Source organism: Ambystoma mexicanum, chromosome 10 (assembly GCF_040938575.1).
Source record: "Ambystoma mexicanum isolate Mex_15411 chromosome 10, UKY_AmexF1_1, whole genome shotgun sequence".
In the NCBI taxonomy this organism is placed as follows: domain Eukaryota; kingdom Metazoa; phylum Chordata; class Amphibia; order Caudata; family Ambystomatidae; genus Ambystoma; species Ambystoma mexicanum.
The window spans coordinates 330,296,499-330,320,523 of record NC_090932.1 but is presented as its reverse complement, the minus strand read 5'-3'; the positions used below and the strand labels follow the sequence as shown (position 1 = coordinate 330,320,523).

The window sequence follows — 24,025 nt, the reverse complement described above, 5'->3', positions numbered from 1 at the left end:
CACAAGAACATGGTTGTACTGCGAGTACGTCCCTCCTTTCTTCCTATGGTAGTTTCTGAATACCATTTGAGTCAAAGCGTGGTTCTAGCATCTTTCTACCCTCCTCCTCATCCTGGTAAGGAAGAGGAGCGACTCCATCAGTTGGATCCTAGGAGAGCTCTGAGCTTTTACATTTCTAGGATGTCCAGGGTCAGAGTGGATGATCAACTCTTTGTAGGATATGCTGGACACCGATTGGGCCAGGCTGTTACCAAACAGACCTTGTCCAGATGGATTATCCTCACCATTACGGAATGTTATCGATTGGTGGGTAAGGACCCCCCTGATGGGTTGAGAGCTCATTCCACTAGGGGCGTGGCTACTTCCACTGCCGTCCAGCGGGGTGTTCCTATTAGGAATATTTGTGATGCCGCTACATGAGCTTCTATCCACACCTTTGTAAAACATTATTCATGGTCAGGATATGGCCTTTGGGAAGGCGGTTCTTTATTACGCAATCTAATTGGGTACTCTAAATTCTTTTCCTGCCTCCATTTACTGGTACTGCTTTGGGAGTCTGTCAAAGATGTGGAATACGTTGGAGGACACAATCCATTCGAAGAACAAGTTACTTACCAACTGGTAACGTTCTTTCGACCTGGATGTTCCTCCAGCGTATTCCACATTGCCCTCCCAGCCTGCCCCTCAGGAGAATTTCCTATACGATTGCAGCTTCCGTTTCCACAAGGCTAAGTGCAGTCAAGTAGGCATGAGACTGGTGCCACATGTTCTGAGGGAAAAAACTTAAACGGAGTCTACGGGCGCCGTGCATCCTATTTATAACATCCTGTGTCGTCGTCCTCGACGGAGGCTTTCGAGGGACATTGACTCGACGGAGGACGCCCTCTGCCGAAAAAGTTTCCGAAGTGCACAACTGTGGACATTTCATGTCAAAGATGTGGAATATGTTGGAGGAACATTGTGTCGAAAGAACGTTACCAGTTGGTAAGTAACTTGTTCTTCTGTGTCGTTGGCCAGTTGGATCAGCTCCCCTCTGATGATTTGGAGCCATTTGGCATTTTCTTATGCTTGGATACTAGGTATCAGTGATGCAAAAAATGCCTCTGCTGAGTTGAAGAGCTTGTATTGATCAGGTATCTGGGCCAAGAGGTCAGAAGAGTCCCTAGAGGGGTAGTTTGATGCTCTCTTCCTGCGTGACACTTGGTTTTGTAGCTTGTCTTCCGATAACACGTCATAGATGAGGGGCTCTTCATTTGCAGGTTTGGGTGTCAGTTGCCATTGGTTGTGCATCTCTTCCCCCTTGATGTGCTTCTCTACCCATAGGCCCGAGTGTAGTGTTGCCAGAACATACTAGCCCCTCCATGATGTCACACACCCAGTAGTGGTCCATCAATACTGCAGTTACCTTTCGCATTACAGGTATTATGAGAGTTCTATTGCAGCATGTGTTTGAACCCATGGTTACTCTTCCTTCTCTTTGGAAACACAGTTCATATTTCTCTTTGTGCTGGATCTTGATAGGTTTTTCAAGAGCTGTGACCCATGTTAGCTTTGTGATGTGTAGGGACCATACTTAGGCGCACGTGTCTTCCATCCATCGCAGCCTTTTATCTGACGGGCCTCGCAGCACTTCTGCCTTACACATCACAGTTGCTTCTTGCCATTTCTTTTCAGCGAACATTGTCCCTTTTATTTCCAAAAATGCTCCTTAGGACATTTTGTGCCTTCAGGTTTCTTCTTGCACATCTTTTCATCAGGAGGGAGCAGTTGCAGTTTTACTGTGTATGCTTGAAAGGTGTTCCTTATACTACAAAGTGCGAGGTGAACCAGACCCTGGGCTTCAACTAGTGGGGATTTATGTGGCACCAAAACCTTAGGCGTCCCTGACGTATGAGGTATTAGTGAACACACATAGCAGCTGCCATTAGTCACCTGTCTCCCTGTGGCACTCATTTCAGAGTATCACTTGTTAGACTGGTCTGGATTACAGAGATCCTCCACCTTATCCAACCTGTGGTATGCATAATATTTGTATTTCTTTATTTGTCGCTTTCGTCTGTATGTCAGTTCATTTTTATCATTAGTTAATGAGCTTCTATGCTATTTACTATCAACACCCAATGTTCTGTGTGTACTGAGAGCATGCAGGCGATAAGTAGGAAAGAGACCAACATCTGATGTTACATTGATTCTACTATCAAGCTGCCAGTATTGAGGGGTTGGGAGAGCATCTGAAGTGTCAGAATGAGACGGAGTATACACGTTTTTAACATTTGAGGTAGGGTATCTGGTTGCCCGTGAGTCACTTTGTGGCATGGTAAACATAGCTGGAGTAGGTAAATAATCATCATGTACATAAATTAATTTTTCACTGTCATTCATTAGCAGCAGCCCATGTCGTGGTGGAACTGTTGTGCAATTCTTATGTAATGTAGTCAGGTTAGAGGTGGTATTGTGGTCCCATATTAGTTTCACCCCATCACATATTAGTTTGCTCCCTTCTTGTATTAGTTTACCCCCTCTCCACCTTCGTTTATGTCAGCAACAATAAAAGAAATACTCAAGTACATTCCTAAGCATAATAATATTACAGAAAAGACAATGGTTGTGAAATACAGGCCGCATTCATATGAATATACCCTAGTGACACTAATATTATTCCTACTGCTATCTGACCCAGTTCTAGTAGTTAGTGGTCTCGTCTCTGCCATCTTAGTACTTACAGAGTGGGATATAATGGGTTAAGCATACTTTCAGTCATGTGCTAAAAACAAGCAGTAATCGTTGAGAGAGAGAGAGAGAGAGAACAAATTCATTAGTTTTCCATAAATCATATACAGAGTGTATACATGTCTACGCATATATAGCCTTATTCAATGATTATCATGCTACTCTTCAATAGTCTGTCACTTTTCTTTTACATCCAATACTTTTTTAAGGAATAGCTCCCTCACTTTCATCTGGTTGTACTGTTCCAGGTGCTATACTGTCATGTGATTTTCTAACATCTGACGGGTGGATCCAATATTGCATGCCCTTTACCTTCACAGCTTAATGTGTGCAGTATATTACCTCATAAGGGCCATTAACTCTTGGAGAGTTCCACCTTCTGACAAAGCTGCGCAGGTATACTGGATCCCCTGGCATTAAAGGTTTTGTTTGACTGTCTGCTGATGCTGTTAATGTATCTGTTTCACCGTCTCTGGTAAAGGCAAGGCCGTTTATTTTGAGATCACTCGCACTGCCCTTGTGAGTTGTGTGAGATATTCTTTCAATTCCTCTCCTAACACTGTGGCACTTCTATGGGCATTAGACATTCTTCTTACTGGAGACAATGGCGTTTGAATTTGTCGACCTGTTATTATTTCCTGAGCGCACAAATGGTGGTCTTTGCTCGATTGGGTGCACAGTTGAAATAAGGCCAGTGGGAGACAATACAACCAAGTCTTTTTAAGGGTGTTTCAGAGTTTGGACAACATGCTTTTAAGGAGGCCGTTTATTTTTTTCTCTGACTCCATTCGCTTGCTGGTGGTAAATTGAACACATTTTATGTTTTATTCCCAGTAAGGAGGTCACTTCCTTGAAGAGATCATTTACAAAATGTGTGCCTTTGTCGGAGTGTATGAAATCGCATATGCCCCATCATGAGAACACTTCACCCATTAAGAATTTCGCTGAACATTTTGCGTCTGTGTGGGCACAGGGCCCTGCCTCCACCCAGCGCAAAAAGGGACAGACCACTACTATCGGGTATCTGGGCACATTGCACCTCTCTCCCCTGTCTGCGTAATCAATGTGCAGCTCACGAAAATGTCCGATGGGGTGGGGCAATGTTCCCCGTAGTGTTCTGATAGTCATCCCTGAGTTAAATGTTTGGCAAGTGATGCACTTGATTGCGTATTTAGCAAGATATTCCTGAAAGTTTGGAACAAACCAATCCTCCTGGATGTCCGCAGCGATGTGCTGTTTTGAGGTGTGGGCGGGAAAGTGCAACTTTTGAAACGCAATCTGTAACAGCTCCACTGGCATCACTACCTTACCTGTTGTGTCCTGTCTCCATAAAATGTCTGTTGGCGATTGTGTACATCCTCTTTTCACCCATAGTTCTTGCTCTATCTGGGGTGCTTTCCTTTGGAGCTCTATTATTTGCGCTGTGGGAAGTGCATTGTATCCATCCTCTTTGTGGACCTCTCCTTTTGTTTTAATTGACACTCCACTGTTAAATCTTTCTGGAAGTATGCTGCTTGCTTAGCATCGGCATCCGCCGCCGCGTCCCCTAATGATACTTTGTCACTGTTATTGGTGTGGGCTTGGCATTTTACCAATGCTACTACTGATGGTTCTGCAAGCTCTTTAATCAATTCATTTAATAATTCAGCATGCTGTACCGGAGACCCATTCGCCCTTCTGAACCCTCTCCTTATCCACCTGGATAGTCCAGCATGTACCGTAGTGGTTACGTAGGCTAAATCGGTGTATATTGTTACTGAGCAGCCTTTGGCCACATGGAGTGTTTCAATGAATGCTACCAATTCTGCTGCTTGTGCTGAATAGTGCATGGGCAGTCTTTTCTGTATCAACACTACATATTCTCCATCCTCCATCCTTACTACTGCTGCACCAACTTGTTTCTCACCCATATCTGGGAAAACGTATGCTCACCCATCTACAAAGTACACTTCCCCCTCACTCAATGCGTTCTCACTTGCTTTGGGAATGTCGTTTCCTACTCCCTCATAGGTGGCACAATCATGGTTTTGCGTATCCTCTACTGTGCATGGCTCTGTGAGGAATGTGGCTGTGTTGACTGTCTTACAACGTATTACATGGACGTTTGGGCTTGAAATGTTAATTTTATAGGCTGTGGCCCTTTGTGTTGTGATTGTGGATTTGGATCGTTCGAGTATGGCAAACAAGGAATGTTCCACAAATAGTGTGATGGAACAACCCATCACAATTGTTGAGCTTTTCTCAATGGTGAAGGCAGCAGCTGCAATATTGGTCTGTGTCCCAGGGGTGTTTTTTGTGTCAATATCGCAGTCATCAGTGTTCCATTTGAATGGGACAACAGATGACATTCTCAATCATAATCGGGTGTGGCGAGGGCGGGGCTGTGCAGATCAGTTCTTTTAATGTTGTGAAAGCAGTATGCATTTCTTGTGCTCATGATTGCTGTGTTTTCTTTCTGTACTTCTTTTAATCCTTGCAGCAGGGGTCGTGTGTAGGCAGCATAATCTAAAGTCCATGCCCTGCAATAGTTGCATATGCCTAGAAACCTCTGCATGTCCTTTACTGAGTGGGGTCGTGCCACTGCTCGCACTGTTGCTGCTCTGTCAGGTATTATTCTTTTGCCGTCTTTTGAGATCATTTGGCCCAGATACAATACTTCGGCTAAACAGTACTGGTGTTTTTATCTACCCTTTGCGACCCAGTAGAGTGAGCAAAGCAATAGTCTTTTCTGCACATATCTTCCCCTTCATTACATACTAGGAGGTAGTCAACGTATTGAATGATTGTGGTTTGAACATCAATATTGCTGATGTCTTCGTGCAGTATACGGTTGAAAATACTTGGGCTTTTGCAATACCCCTGGAGCAACCGACAGTGCTCATATTCCCCCCCGCACCTCCATGGTGAAAGCTGTCGGGTATTGGGATTCTGGTTCAAGTGGTACTGAGAAAAAGGCGTTCTTTAAACTCATGACAGTGAAGTGCGTGGCTTGCGTTGGAATACTGCACAAAATGGACGCTGGATTTGGCACTAGAGGGAACTCCTTTTGGACAGTATCGTTAAGTGGGCGAAGGTCCTGCACCATCCTCCACGACCCCTCCCTTCGCTTTCTTTATCGGATAAATTGCAGTATTGCATGGGGAGTTTGAGGGGACAATGATGCCCTGCTGTAAAAGTGCGTATATTGTCTTTTATTCCCTCTTCTACTTCTCTCGATAGGGGGGGGGTACTGTAGGTCCCTGGGCAATACCGCCCCTGGCTTAATCTTTATTTTTATGGGAGTCACTTCTTTCAATAACCCTACATCATGTGGGTTTGTAGTCCACACATTTGGGGGCACTTGCTGCAAGTCCATATCACAGAAAGATGGAGATGCACTGATAATGGCCATTAGAGGGTTAGTTACTCGTCTGTTTTGTATCATTATGTCACATGGCATGCACATTTCCATTATTATTTCCCCCTCAGTGTCATTGTCAGTGAACAGCTCTTCGTCAGTTAGTTCACGCAGTGTTATATTTGGGTCAATACACAATACTGTCCTCCACTCTCAGCCATGCATGTCGAGACCATTGCCACAATATGTTTTGTCGAAACCTCTACCCCTTGAAGATCAGTGGACAAAATAGTGCGAGGCAATATTTTGGGGGCAGCTATTGGGTGGAAAGCAAAGTCCGAGGGCACTCTCCAATCCTTGCGTGTAATCTCTGGTACCACCCTGGCCAACACCTGTATAACATAAATAAACATGTCTGCATTAGTGGGTACCCCTCGGATGGCAGTCTCGTTTACTATGGTTTGTATGAGAAGCATTGCTCGGATGGAGCACATGCCTGGGGTGGAACATATGATTTCCTTGTCGGTGAATTCAATGGTCATATTGAGCTTGCTGAGTAAAGCTCGTACTAGTAAATTTACAAGTGAGTTTTCATGATAGAATAGGGGCGCTCAGACTGTTCTTCCACCAATGTTAACATCTAATTCTTCTGTGTAAGGAACCGTTACTACAGCCCCAGAGAATCCTTGCGCTCGAGATTTTTGCCAGATAACGGGAAATCACCTGCACATAGACATGATTTCTCCTCCCAAGTCCACCATAAAGATGAACTGTTTAATTCCTATCTCTGCCCCCACCAGTGGTTCCTCGCCTGGACGTAAGGTAGTTGATAGGACTGGACACGCAAGTGCTCTCTGTGGGCTATCCTAGTCTGGGTAAGTGTTTGTTCCTGGAAAAGAGAAAACGCTTTGGTTTATCACACACGTTCATTGGTAAGGCGCTGGGCACCGTTGGCAGTGGTGACAGTTGGTTCTGACAGGTGGGGCGGACCTGCGGGCAGTGTGGGGGGGTGTCATAGTGTGTTATACCCCGGCAGGGGTCTATTATTGGGCTGGTTATCTGGCGCCTAATTTCCCATGGGAAGGCCATATGGGCTACCCGGGTGTGGGTGGCCATACTGTTGTTTGTTACTGAATCTTTCATTTTTTTTATAATTCTCCACAGGTAGAACACATCATTCCAGTGCAAAATGGCCCCATCTCCCACATGACCAACATGGTCCAGGTCCACCCTCGCTTGGTCCTTGTCCTCCCCTTCGCCCCTCCTCGTTCACCTCGGTACCCACCTCTTCCTCTTGTGGGTCTTCCTTGCCAATGGGGTCCCCCATACCGTTCTTCTCCGCCCCACTGATCTTCCCCATTGTCTAGCCACGCTGCAGACATCCTGGCCTGTATAAGCACTGTCACCTCCCTCTCTTCCCCTTGTTGCTCCGGGGACAGCGTTGCGGTTACTGCTGCGACATTCACTATCTTGCTCTGTTCCAACTTTGCTTTGTCTGCCAGCCGCCTCTGAGCTATTTCTTTTTCTCTCTCTTTGATCCTCCAACAATGGTGTATTATGATGCTTTGTATCTCTGGCAACCCTTTGGCTTCTATCCCAGCTATTTTATCAAGGGCCTTCTGTACCTCCTTCGGGAGGCCACTCTTAATGATAAAGTCAAATAGGGAGGTAGACTGGTCCCAGGCCGTGCCCGTCTCTGCCCTCCACATCTCCTGCACCCAAAGAATGTACTGCGCAGCATCCTCCTCGTCCCCCATAGTGCATTGCATTACTGAGTATAAATCTGGAGTGTCAGGGAAGGTCCTTCGCAGTGCATCCCATACCTGTGCCCTTACATTATTGAAGGATGCCCCATCGTGCAGGTAATTCCCCATGGTCACTCCTGGAAACCCTGCTTTCACCCACACTGAGTCTGCTTGGTCTCCCACTGCAGATATTAAAAGGCTTTTGATGTCTCCAATTGCTAATGGCACTCCTGCAGTATTCTTTTGAAATGCATATATCCCTTTTCCCGCACCTCCTGAAAGCAGTGGTAGTGCTTTGAGGAGATTGTTCTTGACCATCAATGCCCAGGGCACATAATGGGGTCATCCCGCTCCCTTGTGGATGAGGGGCATATGTAGTTTTGTTTTCACCTTTCCCTTACTTACCTTTACTCATTTCTTCTTTGCCAGTGATATTCCCCCTAACCTATTTCAAAGCCTCCCCTCCCATCCTTCTTCTGCTGTGGTTACTTATGGAATGGCCCACTGTATCTGCTGTATCCCTCCTACTGCCCCCTCCTCAGCCTCATTGAAATCACTCCAACATTCCTCATCTTTTTCCGACGCTACTGTGTAGTATCCCACATTTTCCACCTCCCCTTCTCGTTCTACCTGCACTGTTTTGATCGGGGTGCTGTCTATTCTAAAAAGAAAATCCCTGGATTTCCATTCATCTTCCGGTACTGCTGAGGCATTTGCCAATGGAGGTATTGCCAGGGGCTGTACACTCCCTGCCAAGGGTAATGTTGTTTCGCACAATGTTCACAACCTGGCCAACTCTGCCTGGGTGGACATTAACACTATCTCTAAGTCTCGAGTGGTGAGTCCTGTGGGGGCAGGAGTAGTATTCAATGGAACATAGGGAGGAGGCAGGGCAGGCACTGGGGTCGCAGGAGCACTTGGTCCTGCTACATATACTGGGTCAGCATATCCCGCCACAGGCCTAGTAAGCAACGGGTATCGTTTCTTTGGTTCTTCTCTCTTTTTTTCCTTGCCTCCTTCTTCGCTATTTGGCACTGCCGGGGATTCTGTTTCCGTTTCTTGTTTATTTGTAGGCGGTGTTTCCTCGAACATCCTCCCCAAATCCAACACCTCTTCTCTGTTCTGTAATTGTTTTCCATTGTACTTTGCCATTAAGTAAGTTGCTACATGGTCTAATATCCTTTTATCAAAAGACCCTTCTTCTGGTCAGATATGTGGTGACCCCTCCTCTTTTATTTCCACCACCCACTGCCCGTGATATTTCTTTATTCGGTCACTATTCAAGGGCAGGTGCTTACAAATGTGTGCAAGTGGTGTATCTAAGCCCATGTTTGTTAAGTGACCATTTCTTCCTGTCCTACCTGCTTTTTTCTGGCACATGTTAACCTCTAGTGTGCCAACCACCGTTTTTCAATTTTTGGTTCTAAAACATTACTTATTCATCATCATGATACACATAAACATACCATTAAACATTTCAACAAGACAAACCAACGAATATACTGACAACGCCAAACAAAAACATAAAACCTTTAAAGTGTTTCCCTGTACCTTGAACCCCTTTCCGTCAGACCCCTAATTCTCCCCTCTTCCACGCTCAACATCCACACAGCACCTCTGCCCCTCCTGGGCCTGCCTCGTTACGGTCATAGAATGCGAAAAGAGAATAAAAATACTACTATTTCTCCAGCATGGAGTCTGGCATGGATTCACATGCTCATGAATATTCCCCGTCGTCCGGCGGGGAATCCTCGGTAAAGAAAAAATCAGTATCAGTTTCGTTTCTGATCTGTCTTTCTTAGTAGTAACCAATCACTGATCTCTGGGTCATACTGCCCCCAGCCAATGACTGCCCTTTACCTAAACCCCGCCTTTGGCAGCCATCCTCAGATTTTTACCGCACACTGAAGTGTTGGGAGTCCTCGTGTTTAGCTCTCGAGTTTTTTACTGCGTTTTCACGCTTTTTCAGGAGATTTTCTCATTTTTTCGGTTTAATTGAGCCTCGAGCTCCACCGTTTCTACTTCCGATAACGGGGACCCCTTTCGGAATTCTTCTACGCCCCTCAAGGGTGAAGTTTTCATCGAGTTTACACTTCTTGGAGGATTCCGGAAGATCTGCGGCCAGCTCAACGGACATGGCCCAGGACAAAGGGAGCTCGATGCCCAGATCCAAGCTGTTCAAGAACTGCCCTGGATGCGGATTATATAACGTTTTCAAGGAGGATGAGCATTCGCGATGTCTCTACTGCCTCCATGGGGACAAGACGCACGTGGAGAAGGACTGTGCGTTCTGCAAGAACCTTTCGGAACAGACCAAACAAGATTGTCGTTCCCGCCTCGCCACCTGGCTGGAGAAGGGCACAGCAAGTGAGAAGGCGAAGAAGAAGTCTGAGCGGGCTTCTAAGTCCTTTGAGGGCGCCCCGGCGACGGGGGCCCAACAGAAGGCCAAGCACCGCGAGTCCGCGGGCTGTGGGAGCGCCGAAAGGTCGGGCTCTTCGGTTGCCAAGCAGGGCGCTACTTCCCCGGCACGTTCGACCACGAGCCAGCGCTCAGGTTCGGAGAAGAGGAAGTCCGAGAACCCGGGTAGGCCTCTGGAGCGGACCCGGTCAATCTCGAAGGGGGAGCGAGGCGTTGACCCTCCCCCCAAGGCGAAGGCCCAGGACGCACCTAAGGTGGTGAGGGCCTTGATCCACCCGGCTAAGGCCTCTACTGAAATAGTCTCTGCGACCCTGTCGGAGCCGGCTGAGACTACGCCAATGGAAACGGCCTCTGGGCCCAGAGTATCCCTGCCGCCGCGGAGGGAATCCTCTTTCCAGCCCACCGCTAAGACCCGTGTGAAGCCCCCAGCTGAAAAAGAGGGGGGGGCGGTGGCCGTTACAGACTCGGAATCAGCCTCTGAGGAGGAACTGGTGGAGACCGAGAGGGGCCTCAAAGAAAGGTCCATAGGCCTCAACGAGAGGTTCATAAACCTCAATGAGAGGTTCGAGAAGGTTCGATCCCAGAGGACGGTCCCTGCTGACGTGATCAAAGATAGTGACGAGGAGGATGAACAGGGCCCAGTGGAGCGGCCATCCCGTCCGTCGCAGCCATTGCCCGAGCCACAGGATAGCTCGGCAGCCATTTTGTTGGCAATCCAATCCTTATGTACTGAGATAAGGACGAGATTACCACGGACCCCGACGGAGGATCCAGAACCAGGCCCGTCGAGAAACCCTCCGAACAAGCGGAGGAGAGTCCACCCCTCTCCGCCCTTCGTGCCCGTGAGGCCGGTGGACCCCTCATCCGCCTCGCCGGGAGAGGATACAGCGACAGATACGGGGACGGACGACGACGGCGGTGATGACACAGCACACATCCAGTCGTCACCCCCCGCCTGCCCCTCCGCGGGCGTCCCCAGCCGACGAGGTTGGCTCTTTCCACGCCATGATAACCAGGGCATCCGAGCTCTTCCAGCTCTGCCCTGAAGAACAGAAAAAGGAGAGGTTATCAACGAGAGGCTAAGAGGAAGAAGGTCCTCGCGGTGCCTTTACTCAACGACATCTGGGACGAGGGGCTTGCTGTCCTCAACAAACCCTGCCATGACACCCGCCAAGAGGGACAGGTACGAGAAGAAGTACTGAGTCCCCAATGCCGCCCCCTTGTGCCTCAAGGCCCAGCCCACGCCAGACTCAGTCGTCTTGGCAGCAGCTAAGAAGGCAGCGGGCGCGGCGGCTTCAACTTTCACTTCCCCGCTGGACAGCGAGGGTAAGAAGTTGGACTCTATGGGACGACGAGTCATCTCGTCGGCGGCGACGACGATTAAGGCGGCCAATGCCTTAGCGATCGTGGCCCGCTACGACAGGGAGCTCTGGTTCAAGTTAGCTCCCCTGCTAGATTTCCTGCATGATGACAAAAGGGCGGAGGCCCTAGAAATTCTGCAGGAGGGCGAGGTGGAGTTGGATCACGCCATTACGGTGGCAACGGACATTGCCGATACCAGATTTCGCCAACTGGGCAACAGAGTTTGCCTCCGACGACAAGGATGGCTCAAGGCGACAGACTTTCGCCAGGACGTCCAGGTCAGAGTGTTGGACATGCTGTTCGACGGCAACAACCTCTTTGGTAAGGCGGTGGATGAGTCTCTACAGGCCATCAAGACCGACTCGGAGACGGCCTGTGCCCTTGGGGTGCTTCAGCAGCGACGGCCCTTTCGGAGCTCTGGAGGCAGACAGGGTGCCTCCAGAAGATCCAGCGGTGGCTCCTCCACCTACCGCCAGGCGGCCCGCTCCTCTTCCCAGGAGGCCTACACAGGTCGCGGCAAGCAAGGGTGTTCCCGCCGTCGTCGCCAAGGAGGCAAGGCCGCTTCCAAGCAAGAATGACCCGGCTGGGTGGTCGGGCCCCCACCGAAGCACCCCAATGGGAGGCCGACTGACGAAGTTCGTCAGGGTGTGGGAGTCCATCTCCACCGATCGTTGGGTGTTGGACACCCTGGCCAACTGGCACTCGCTGGAATTCCTAAAGAAGTGCCCTCGCATTCCTCCCGTGGCCAGGAAGGAGAATCGCGTCCCTAAACTGCTGTTGGAGGTAAAGGCGATGCTCAAGAAAGGTGCCATCGAGGTCGTCCCCAGTAGCCTCCGGGGCTCCGGAGTATACTCAAGGTACTTCCTCGTCAGGAAGAAGAAAGGCGGTTGGCGCCCCATCCTAGACCTGCGTCGGTTAAACAAATACATCAAGGCGCAGAAATTCAGGATGGTCACCATCCTGCACGTACTGGGACAGCTGGAGGAAGGCAACTTCCTATCGTCGCTGGACCTGGAGGATGCTTACTTCCACATCCCCATTCTAAAAAGGCACAGGAAGTTCCTCAGGTTCGTGGTTCAAGGACGCAACTACCAATTCAGAGCCCTACCGTTCGGATTAAAGTCGGCACCCAGGGTTTTCACCAAGTGCCTGGCACCAGTGGCTGCGCCTGCAGGGGATCCACGTCTACCCCTACCTGGACGACTGGCTGATCCTAGCAAGGTCAAGGGAACTCGCCGTCAATCATACGGCAAGGACCGTCCGGTTGCTCACGGAGCTGGGGTTCTCCATCAACTACCCCAAATCCCACCTGGTTCCGTCGCAAGTAGCACTGTTTTTGGGGGCGAAGCTCGATACAGTGGAGCAATTGGCCTCCCCTTCAGAGGAGAGGACCAAAACCATCCTGGGCAAGGTACGGCGACTGTTAGCCACGGACGTGGCCAGGGTGAGGTCCATCAAGTCCCTTCTCGGGATGATGTCCTCATGCATCTACCTTGTACCCCTTTGCAGACTTCGGATGCGTCCGCTACAGGAGTACCTCGATGCCCGCTGGTTTCAGGCGGGGGGCTGCTTCGAGGACAGGATCCCCCTCGATGAGGAGTTCCGTTGGGCGATCCTATGGTGGGGCACCGGGCTCACCTCACGACGGGCACGGACTTTCAAACCCCGCCGTTTCAGGAGACGGTGACTACGGACGCCTCTCTGGAGGGTTGGGGGGCCCACACTGGAGATCTCCATGCAAGAGGCCTTTGGCTCCCGGAGGAGAGGTCTCTTCACATCAACATCTTGGAGCTCCGTGCAGTGTTCTGGGCGCTCAAGTCGTTCCTCCCGTCCCTCAAGGACAAAGTGGTGAGGATCTTCACTGACAACACCACCACGATGTTCTACATACGGAAGCAGGGAGGCACCAGATCCCCAGCCCTATCCAAGGAGGCCCAGGATCTGTGGCACTGGGCCATCACCCAGGGAATGTTTCTAGTTCCCTTCCACCTGGCAGGAATAAAAAACACCATTGCCGACTCACTCAGCAGTAAGCTGCACTCGTGCCACGAGTGGGAACTGCGCCAGGATCAAGTGGATCGACTCTTCCAACGATGGGGCAAACCCCAGATCGACCTGTTCGTGACAGCGGCGAACTCCAAGTGCCAGAGTTTCGCCAGCAGGTTCCCACAGCCGAGGAGCATGGGCGATGCTTTCTCGTTCCCTTGGGACGGCCTGTTTCTATACGCGTTCCCTCCATTGCCGTTGCTGCTCCGCCTCATCAGCCAGCTCAAGAAGTCCAGGTGCACGATGATCCTCGTCGCACTGGCGTGGCCGAGGCAGGTCTGGTTTCCGGACCTTCTGGACTTGTCAACGTCCCCGCCAGTCAGGCTGCCGGCGGACGCGGATCTTCTCTCCAGAGAAGGAGGCGCCATTCTACACCACAAACCACAGTCGCTGAACTTGCAGGCCTGGCTCCTGCAGCGCTAGAGTTTGGAGGGTACGATATCCCAGCTGATTGCAGAGAGGTTCTTGCAAAGGCCAGGGCGTCCTCAACTCTCAAGTGTTACGGTCATAAATAGAAGAGGTTCTCTGTCTGGTGCTGTGCACAGAAGATTAACCCTCTGCGGATTACGGCCCCTCAAGTGCTGCCGTACTTACTGTCGCTGGCCAAAGCTGGACTGGCCCACGCCTCCATAAAAATACATCTGGCTGCCATCTCCCGATATACCAGGACCACGGGACGGGCATCCTTGCGGTCTCATCGCCTGGTAAAGGAATTTATGAAGGGACTATTCCGTTCATTCCCACCGGTGAAGGCTCTGCCCCGGCGTGGGAACTTAATGTGGTGCTGACCAGGCTCATGGGAGCCCCATTCGAGCCTATGCATTCGGCGCCCTTGAAGTTCCTGTCATGGAAGACAGCGTTCCTCGTGGCCATCACCTCTGCACGACGAGTGGGAGAGATTCAGGCCCTATCTTGCAAGCCTCCATACTTGACTTTTCATGACACAAGGGTAGTGCTTAGGACGCACCCCTCCTTCATGCCCAAGCTGCCGTCTGACTTCCACCTCAACGAGCCCTTGGTGTTACAAGTTTTCTTCCCGTCGCCTTCGACGCCGGCCGAGAGGACTTTGCACTCGCTGGATGTAGCTAGAGCGCTGAAGTTCTACGTGGACCGCACGAAGAGTTTTCGGAAGACGTCACAGCTATTCGTGAACTTTGGGTCTGTGAATCAAGGGAAGGCTCTCTCGAAGACTTCCATTTCCAGATGGCTCTCCGGCTGCATCATGCATTGTCACCGGTTGGCAAACCGACCGCTGCCCGGCTGTCCGAGAGCCCATTCGACCAGAGCGATCGCTGCTACCACGGCATTCCTGTCTGGTGTGCCCCTGCTGGACATCTGCAGGGCTGCTACGTGGAGGTCGACGCACACCTTCACGAGATTCTACTGCGTCGATCGGGACTCCAGGGAGGAGTCCAGGGTCGGCCAAGCAGTGCTGCGCAACCTGTTCGCTTAAGGTGAGCCTGGTGAGGAGGTAAGAGATGCTTAATGTTGAGTTGTTGTATTGCTTAATGTTGAGCCTGTTGCCACCTCGCGTGGTTGTGCATGTGTATACTGCTATGTATTCTTTTATTCATGAGCATGTGAATCCATGCCAGACCCCATGCTGGAGAAGGAACAAGTTACTTACCTGTAACTGTTTTTCTCCAGCATGGGTCTGGCATGGATTCACATGCGAACCCTTCCACCTACCCCTCTGCGGCTCTTCACTTGGTCATACTGCCACTTGGCGTGCTACCAAATCTGAGGATGGCTGCCAGAGGCGGGGCTTAGGGAGAGGGCAGTCATTGGCTGGGGGCAGTATGACCCAGAGATCAGTGATTGGTTACTACTAAGAAAGACAGATCAGAAACGAAACTGATACTGATTTTTTCTTTACCGAGTATTCCCAGCCTGACGACGGGGAATATTCATGAGCATGTGAATCCATGCCAGACCCATGCTGGAGAACAACAGTTACAGGTAAGTAACTTGTTCCTTCCCGAGCCTACTAAATATACGAGGCTCCTACTTTATTCCTTATCCTCACTTATTGCCTGCACTGGTCGGGACATTGCTTTGCGGTGCCGCCTTCCACCCCCTTTCGTAGCTAGGTTCCTGTATCTCCTCTTATTTTCTCACCACATTCTTCTATAAAAAACTAATGGCCATGAAAAAAGGAAAAGCACTTTGTTTCTCAACAATCACTCTATTCAGTCACTCTGAACCCAACCCTTCCGTGTTCCTGTTAATTAATCTGCTCTATACCTTCCCTCTCCCTCCTTAAATTCCCCTTGCAATCAATACTCGCGTCCATGTGGTACTCCAAGAGCCTCCGTTCGTGGTCTATCCGCAAGTGGGGGCCTCCCCATTGTGACCCTGCCCAGCGAGCAGTTGGGTAATTCGCAAAGCCGGGACCCACAAAACCTTCTCTGTAGCGTACGTACATGTTTTGTTTTGAATTCGGGTAAGCCGTAGGTGGGTGTCGGCCCTGACGGGGAAGCCCTCTGATCTCGCTGCAGTATGGGAATGTCAAGGATGGTCACCAAATGAAGTCGCCCATTCCCCGACACGATATCCCAAAATCAGAATAATGGACACATGAGACCAGGAGATTGAGTTGCAAGTAGAACAAAGCTTTATATAAGATAAGTTGTGCATGTAGAGAACTCTGCTGCCCAGAGAGCGCCCTGCCAAACAATATAAGGGCAGCACATTATAAGTCACAAAATAGTCATCAATGGTTACACAGTATGGGTACACAATTCTGCAACTCAATTGGCTCCAATCGTCAATCGTCTATGGATCTGTATGCGCTGACCATGTTGGATTGATTGATGCTTGGGTGTCACTCTTGCGGCACGTGGGTCAGCAGGGCTCATCTCTGTGGGGTGAAGGTCAGAATACAAAAATGTTGCCTATCTATCTGTCTAGGTTAGCACAAACAGGAACTGATGACATGAGACAAATGGTAACCATATAATCTTAGGATGAATAAGGGGTACTCTTGGGACCCACTGGCAGATATACTGGCATGTTACCCCTGTTACCCAGGCGCTCATAAATCACTGTGTCCCAGCCCCAGGTGCCCACTCTGTGGGTTTTGATCTACCTTATGCCCCATGATAGAATAGACATGGGTTAGTACAAAGAAGGAAATATGGGTACTCTTAAATACGGGCTATAACGGGCGTTCTCATCCGGTCACTATGAGGGGTCAGATGTGTATCTGTATCAAAGAGCAGAGGGGTTTCGGCCCAGTTAGATGTGGCTTGGCGGGGCGAGGGTAGGTTAGTGGCGATGGATGGGCACTCAGGTGGGGGCCTGCTCTGGTCTCACACAGCGCAGTGAGCTCATCTGTACTTAGAGGGTACTAGAGATTGCAACAATGAATAGCTGGACTTCAGTGAGAACAGGGTTTGAGCAGAGCTCGCAGGAGCCGGGAGGGTGTGGGCCGTGCTGACGGTTTGAGGCACTGGGCAGTGGGAGAGACATGCTTTTAGAGATCCTTTTCAGGCCTAGTAAAAGATGGTGTCTGGTGTGTTACAAAAATGTACAGATTACAGTTGAGCGGGAGGGGGGGTGTCTCCCCTCTTTCACTCAAGTGAAACTTGTCTGTGTGGGAATGGTGAGGGGGGCGGGAAAGACCACCTCTCCCCCAACAACATAAGGAGACTGCTGTGGCTATATATCCCGAATTGGCAGAAGCTCCCAGAAAGTGCTGACACTTTCAATCAAGTTTCGAAAAAGCTTCATACAGAAAGCAGTCCGCCAGAGGCTTGTTAATATCACTGATCTGCATAAACCCACCGCCACTACTGAAGTCTGTCAATTGCAGCCCGAGTCCGGCCGAAGCCACGTTGAGAGTGTTGAAAGGCCAGCAGTCAAGGGAGGAGCCAATCCCCCTGTAACCCTTTCTTAATGTCTCCTGTCTCGGTTGTCTATGTCCTTCGCCTCAAGCGCCAAACACAAAACACACTGCTGCACACTGTGCAGTACGGGATCTTATGAAGGGTAAGCACCTCCTCCTTAAAGCTGAGTCATTCGAGAGTACAAACAGACCCAGTACTCGCCAATTGAGTGCAGACACAAAACACACTGCTCCACAGCCTGCCATCAAAGAGGGAGAACATCATTATCCACACAATGAAAGATTGTGAAATGTTCACTCAGGCCGTACCTCGAGTCCCATTGAATGCTTTATTAAACCTTATTGTCAGTCCTCACAATGATTTCCTGCCTGTATAATTGTGAGCCAAAGTGAAGAAGTGCTTTTTGGAGTGCTGAAAAGCGTGCACCAGTTGGAACATGTCTCTATTGTTGGTAAACAAATACTCCTGCCAGATTGTGGCATGGGTAAAGCCAGGGATTCTCCCTGAGACATGGACAGCAGGGGACTGGGATCTCGTGATGCAGATATGTGAAAACCAGGAGGCCAGAATGTGCCGAAACTTGGTCATGATGTGGAAGCCAACCCAGGGTCCACCTGCATGGTTCCTGCCATCTTAACCTACACCCCTGTCTCATTGCCTGGCTGGTGGGCATTCTGTGACATGAGGTTTAAGAGTCTTGCCTGCAGTTTTACTATTCTGTTCTCGGGCAGGATCATTCCTTGGGGGTGTCTAAGTGTCCTAATGCAATTTAGGGTCTGAGAGGCAATCAATTAGCATTTCTTCCAGTTGATTAAGAATCTGGAGTGAGTTACATACTTTATTGCCATCTTCGGTGGCCTTAAAAAAATAAGTGCTATAATTAGCCAATCATCCAGGCAAGAAAATAAATAATTATCTTCCTTGTGTAGTGCAGCTACTAGTGGAGCCAAGGCCTTTGTGAAGACCTAAGGCCAAGCCAAACTGGAACACTGTAAACTGATAGTGTCCCCCTGTAAGCGAATCCCAGAAATGAATGGTGATCTTCCCTTATCAGAATGTGCTGGCACAAACCCTGAAGTAGATAGAGACCAAGAAGTGGCCCGAGTGTATGAGGGGAGTGATCATCTGTAACGTGACCATCTTGATTGTTGGTAAGTCACAAAATGGTGGACCTGTTTCAGAACTAAGGCAGGTCCATAATCCCCTGTTCTGTTCTGCACCAAGAGTAGGATAGAATACCTCCCCAGCCTGATGCCCCTGTGCGGTTTCAGGGTAATGCATCCTTCCTGAAGAGACCAGATATCCCTTCTGCCTTTTACAGCACTTTAATGGGGGCTTTAACGATTGTGTCTGGATGATTCCATTGGGGGAGTAGGGTACATAAACGCTTTTTTGATAATCATTAATACCAATTGATGTTGGATTGAGTCTTTCCAGAAAGGGTGAACATTTTTCAACCACATAACCCCCACCCCCGCCTCCCTCTCAACTGGGCCTGACTTCCAAAAGCCAGCCAGTCATGACATTTGTTGGGCCTGAAACAAAGAGGAACCAGAGGATAAAGGTCAGGATCAACTTCAATCCACAGACTCGCTTTTTGGGAGTAAAAATGTCCCTTGCCAGAGTAATGTGAACATATCATGATAGAAAAATTGACATTGATGGCAAGATGAAATTACATTAAAAATGAACAAAAGGCTTCATTTGTAATGTGTTTTTTTTATTGTTCTAAAAATAAAAAGCAATAATATCAATTCAATGAACCCCTCAAAGAAAATGTAACAATACTGTACATTGAAAACAGAACTAATATTTAATACCAGTTGCGGTTTACTGAGAAATGGCTTCAGTTTCTATTCAGAACACTCTGGCAGTGACCAGGAAGGAATTTTATGGCGGCCTGAAGATAAGGACTCGGAAGCATGTGATTATTTTGCCATAGATTTATATTAGGAATCACGTTTTGCCCATTAACCATGGTACCGTGCTATTTACAGAAATCGGACATGTATCACTGGAAAACGTATCACGAGTTCGATCTGGTGATGTAATTTTCATTACAATTCGACCTTGGGAACCCAGAGCTACAAACTGAAATCTGATTATGGCGCCCCAGAAGATGTTACAGAACAGAAGGGGAGGTAGTAACTTAGTGATTCATGTAGTAATTGTATGCAAAATTTGGTGATCCTGACTTGTATAATTTTTACGAAATTCACAAAAAACTGCAACTCGAACCGGGAACCTTGTTTAGTCATGGGAGTTACTTCATTAAGTCCAGCATGATAAAGCAGCTGTAAATGTATTTATATATTGTTAGGTTTATTTTGAAATTAGAGAAAGTTGCCATGTAGGATTTTATGACTGCAAACTGACGTGTTCAAATTTAAATTTCAGTGGGTGGGTTGATGCCTCTCATCATTTCAAAGTAATCACGACAGGAGCCTGTCCAAAGAGAGGGAGCTAGGCTTGAATGAGGCGTTGGAAGATAATTGTCCAATCAAAACGTATGACCTCTGAGCTGGCATGTCATCATTTAGAGATTTTTGTGGGTGTGGTAAATCATTCTTAATGAGATGGGAATCCAGGGAGAACCGCCTAGGAAATGAAGGAGAAGGACTGACTGAAATCATTGGGGTGGAATCGCTAACCACCAAGAAAGAGACAGAGGTTGGGATCTTTGTAAGGAGAGCCAAATAGAGGGATGAATGCTAGTGGCTATCCATAACTGAGGTGCCTGATCAGACCCCTGTGTTTCCCCAAGAGAGTGTCCAGAAATGCTATTGTCTTTCCCGAGCACCAAAAGTAGAGACATTCTAAGTAAGTAATTTTCCTAATAGAACCAAGTGTGTTGGGTATCTGTTTGAGTTAATAGCTTTTCCTTAATGAGTGGGTGGGGGCAAACTGAGTAGACATATCATGTTAATAAACAATATATTCCCATGTAGCCAAATTACACGGGCGATCTTCTTGAAATTCGAAATCAACAACGTTGTTCCTGTATGGATAGAAATATAGTCTATAAAATAATTGAGTACTCCTATTTATTTTTTTATTTTTACCAACCAACCCGAAAATTCCCTAAAATCCCTAATTGAAATGTACACTCTCTACAGGCAGTGAGAAAGTGGCTCCTGGTACGAGAGATTCTGCATTGCTTAGGGGTGAAGGAAGAAGGGTTCTATACAGCAGAAGCATTATCAAATGTCTGCTGTGCTTTCAACACTGCTTGCGATTTCAAGTGCGTAGGGAAATTAAACATAGAAAGCGCTGCACATTTGAAATTGCTTTTGAAAATAGAAATACGTTGAATTTGATTTAAACTTCATCAAGGATTGCCTATGGTCATGATCTTGTAATGTTCCAAGATTCTGTCTAATTTTGGCATTAAGGGATTTTTGTGTGGGATAGGTTTAAACTGTTTATTTGACCTGTGTTCCATTTCCATGAGACCCAAAAGTGGAAACACACATGAGGTGTAATTTCATTTTTTTTATGTTGATTCCCAAAAATTCAGTTGTTTTGTGCCTTAGCGAAAGTGGTGCATGTCGTGATTGTTTTTTTCCACATATTAGTTGGTCATATTGATTAATAAATGCATATTCTTTCTGTACACCGGCCTGGTACTTGGCTTATCTGTGGCAAAGGGGGGAAAGAGCTACGTGGCTCTATATGAGTCAAAGACTGGGCTAGACTGAACATCATAGTATATTGCTGTGGTGCTTTTGATTGGGGATGGAAGGAAATCCCCATGTTAAGGACTGTCCCTAGATATATCATGACATCCCCGAACCCTCTATTTCAGCCCCCACAATTTCTTGCCAGCGCAACACATTCCCCCTCATCCTCCACCACTAACAGCCACACAAACACACTTTTAACAGCTCCCTGCCCCCTCCCTTCCTTACCACAAACACCCACACAAACCCTCACACACATGTACACAAATAAAATACCTCACTCCTGCGACTACCTCGCCCGGCCGCGCCTGTGAGTCCTTGCACACACTCGTGTGCGGGAGGGGCATGACTTATTTAGAATGACAGCTGGGAGTAAGTTGGGGAAGAGTTTTTATAGCAATCGATAATGATGCCTGCCAAGGTCTACAAGGCTATTCGCGCATAGTGGTAGTAGCATTACATGTTTTGGAGCTTTGGCTTAATATGAGCATGCCTTGTCGTTATATAAAACAAAAGGGTTTCTGTATAAGAAAGTGAGGGCATTTTCCAGATTTTAGCATTTTCTTATGTGAGTTAAATTGGATGTTGCAGCAAAATGAAGGTCCTCGCAGAGCTAATGGGTTTTAATGAAAGAAATTATGCCTGGAAATTGCATTGTTTTCCGTCCTCTGCTTATATAGACTGTCGTCTGAATGTTCAGAATGCAGTCAATATCAGTAGTTATTGACTGCACTCTTAACATTCTCATTGGCTGAGTTGAGGTCATTAACAATCTCCATGTGTTAATCAGTTTTAGCAGACGTTTAATTCGAAAAAACACCTAGATACATTTTTTTCCATTTTAAAGCGCATCTCTATCGACCCTATATTTTTGGCATTATTGAAATTGTGCAACAATTAACAAAGTTGAGTGGGAGTCTTGACATGCCCCTGAAACAAGACTATTGAATTGTTAATCATTTAAAATACATATTTTTTTCTTCCAGACCAAATCAACGTCTTCTCAAGACAGCAAAGCCAGTGCAAACGGACTTTGAAATGAGTCGACAGAGAGCATTATCGTGGACTACACGCAGAGCGGCCAGACAGACGCCTCAAGCACCTGCTCGGCAGCACACATTGGTGTATGGCGGGGGCATTTTTTATTGCTCTTGAGGTGCAAACGGAGGCACTTAGCTGCCTTTTGACACATCACTCCTCCTGCTGGTGGATGGTTGTCCAAGGTTTTGACGGATTAACAGAACCCATCATTTAATACTCTCCACACTGCTGCGTTCCAGCCGATTGCTGAGCCAAAATGCACATTGACTGCAATGAAAGGGACATTTCAACAGCAGCTAAAGATCTGTGTCTTTCCTACCTCGGGGCCACAATAGCTCTTGTAATGTACGCATCTTGTAAAAATGTAAATATTTAATATACCCTGTCTGAATCTCACGATGTCCAGTAGTCCCTTGTTTAAATATAGTGCTGTATTCCTCCCAATGGCGGTTTTCTAATTCGAACTGTAAAGGTTGTACAAGGAGTTACCCAAGTTACCCACTTTTAACCGCTCCCTGCCCCCTCCCTTCCTTACCACAAACACCCACACAAACCCTCACACACATGTACACAAATAAAATACCTCACTCCTGCGACTACCTCGCCCGGCCGCGCCTGTGAATCCTTGCACACACTCGTGTGCGGGAGGTGCATGACTTATTTAGAATGACAGCTGGGAGTAAGTTGGGGAAGGGTTTTTATAGCAATCGATAATGATGCCTGCCAAGGTCTACAAGGCTATTCGCGCATAGTGGTAGTAGCATTACATGTTTTGGAGCTTTGGCTTAATATGAGCATGCCTTGTCGTTATATAAAACAAAAGGGTTTCTGTATAAGAAAGTGAGGGCATTTTCCAGATTTTAGCATTTTCTTATGTGAGTTAAATTGGATGTTGCAGCAAAATGAAAGTCCTCGCAGAGCTAATGGGTTTTAATGAAAGAAATTATGCCTGGAAATTGCATTGTTTTCCGTCCTCTGCTTATATAGACTGTCGTCTGAATGTTCAGAATGCAGTCAAAAAATGTAAATATTTAATATACCCTGTCTGAATCTCACGATGTCCAGTAGTCCCTTGTTTAAATATAGTGCTGTATTCCTCCCAATGGCGGTTTTCTAATTCGAACTGTAAAGGTTGTACAAGGAGTTACCCAAGTTACCCACTTTGCTAATGTATTTAGTTAAATGGACCTTAGGCAGTGGCTTGTCAAAAAAGTAGCTGATCTTTTTAATTTGTTATTCACGTGTTTGTGAACTGGGCTTAAGTGGTGGAAAAGGTTAACCTGTTATGTTTTTGCAGCTATGACAGGCCATGTTTAAATATGCATTGCACAAATGTGTTTTCCGCCGAATGAGTATTTTTTTATGTGACCTGTCAAATTAGGAGTGAGTATACAAGTGTAACCTGGCCTCCTTACAGGTATGCTGGTATCCCGCCGGTAAATCCGATGGGATACCACCAAACGGTAATCCTTTTAGCTGCACTTGTTCTACTGGAATTACCAGCAGATTACAAGTATCAGCAATGGTGGTTAATCCCCATTACATGGAGTGCCCATGGGGGGAATGCGGGTGGCAGTTTTTTTTAGTTTGTGGCTGGTGGTCATTCCAGTCTCCCCACTGGCAAACGTGTAGTATGTCGGTGCAGAAACATGCTGGTACACGGAATTACTGGCACGTTAATTCTGCACCGGCATACTGGTAATGAGGCATCCTCGTCTGTGCCTGTAAATATGTGATGCCACACTCAGTGTACATATGTACGTTCTTCTTTCTTTTTATTATTTATTATGATTTCATTTTTTACAAACTTTTCATACT

The 24,025-nt window shown here is 47.8% G+C and overlaps 1 protein-coding gene across 1 annotated transcript in view; it reads left to right on the top strand.

Moving 5' to 3' along the window:
- Positions 1–23,262, top strand: part of LETM2 (leucine zipper and EF-hand containing transmembrane protein 2) — a 780,753-nt gene extending 757,491 nt beyond the window's left edge. Inside the window, exon 10 of the mRNA XM_069617933.1 lies at positions 22,153–23,262. Within this exon, the coding sequence (XP_069474034.1) occupies positions 22,153–22,203 (51 nt within the window). The 3' untranslated portion in view covers positions 22,204–23,262. The remainder of the gene's footprint in view (positions 1–22,152) is intronic.
- Positions 23,263–24,025: the final 763 nt, after the last annotated feature.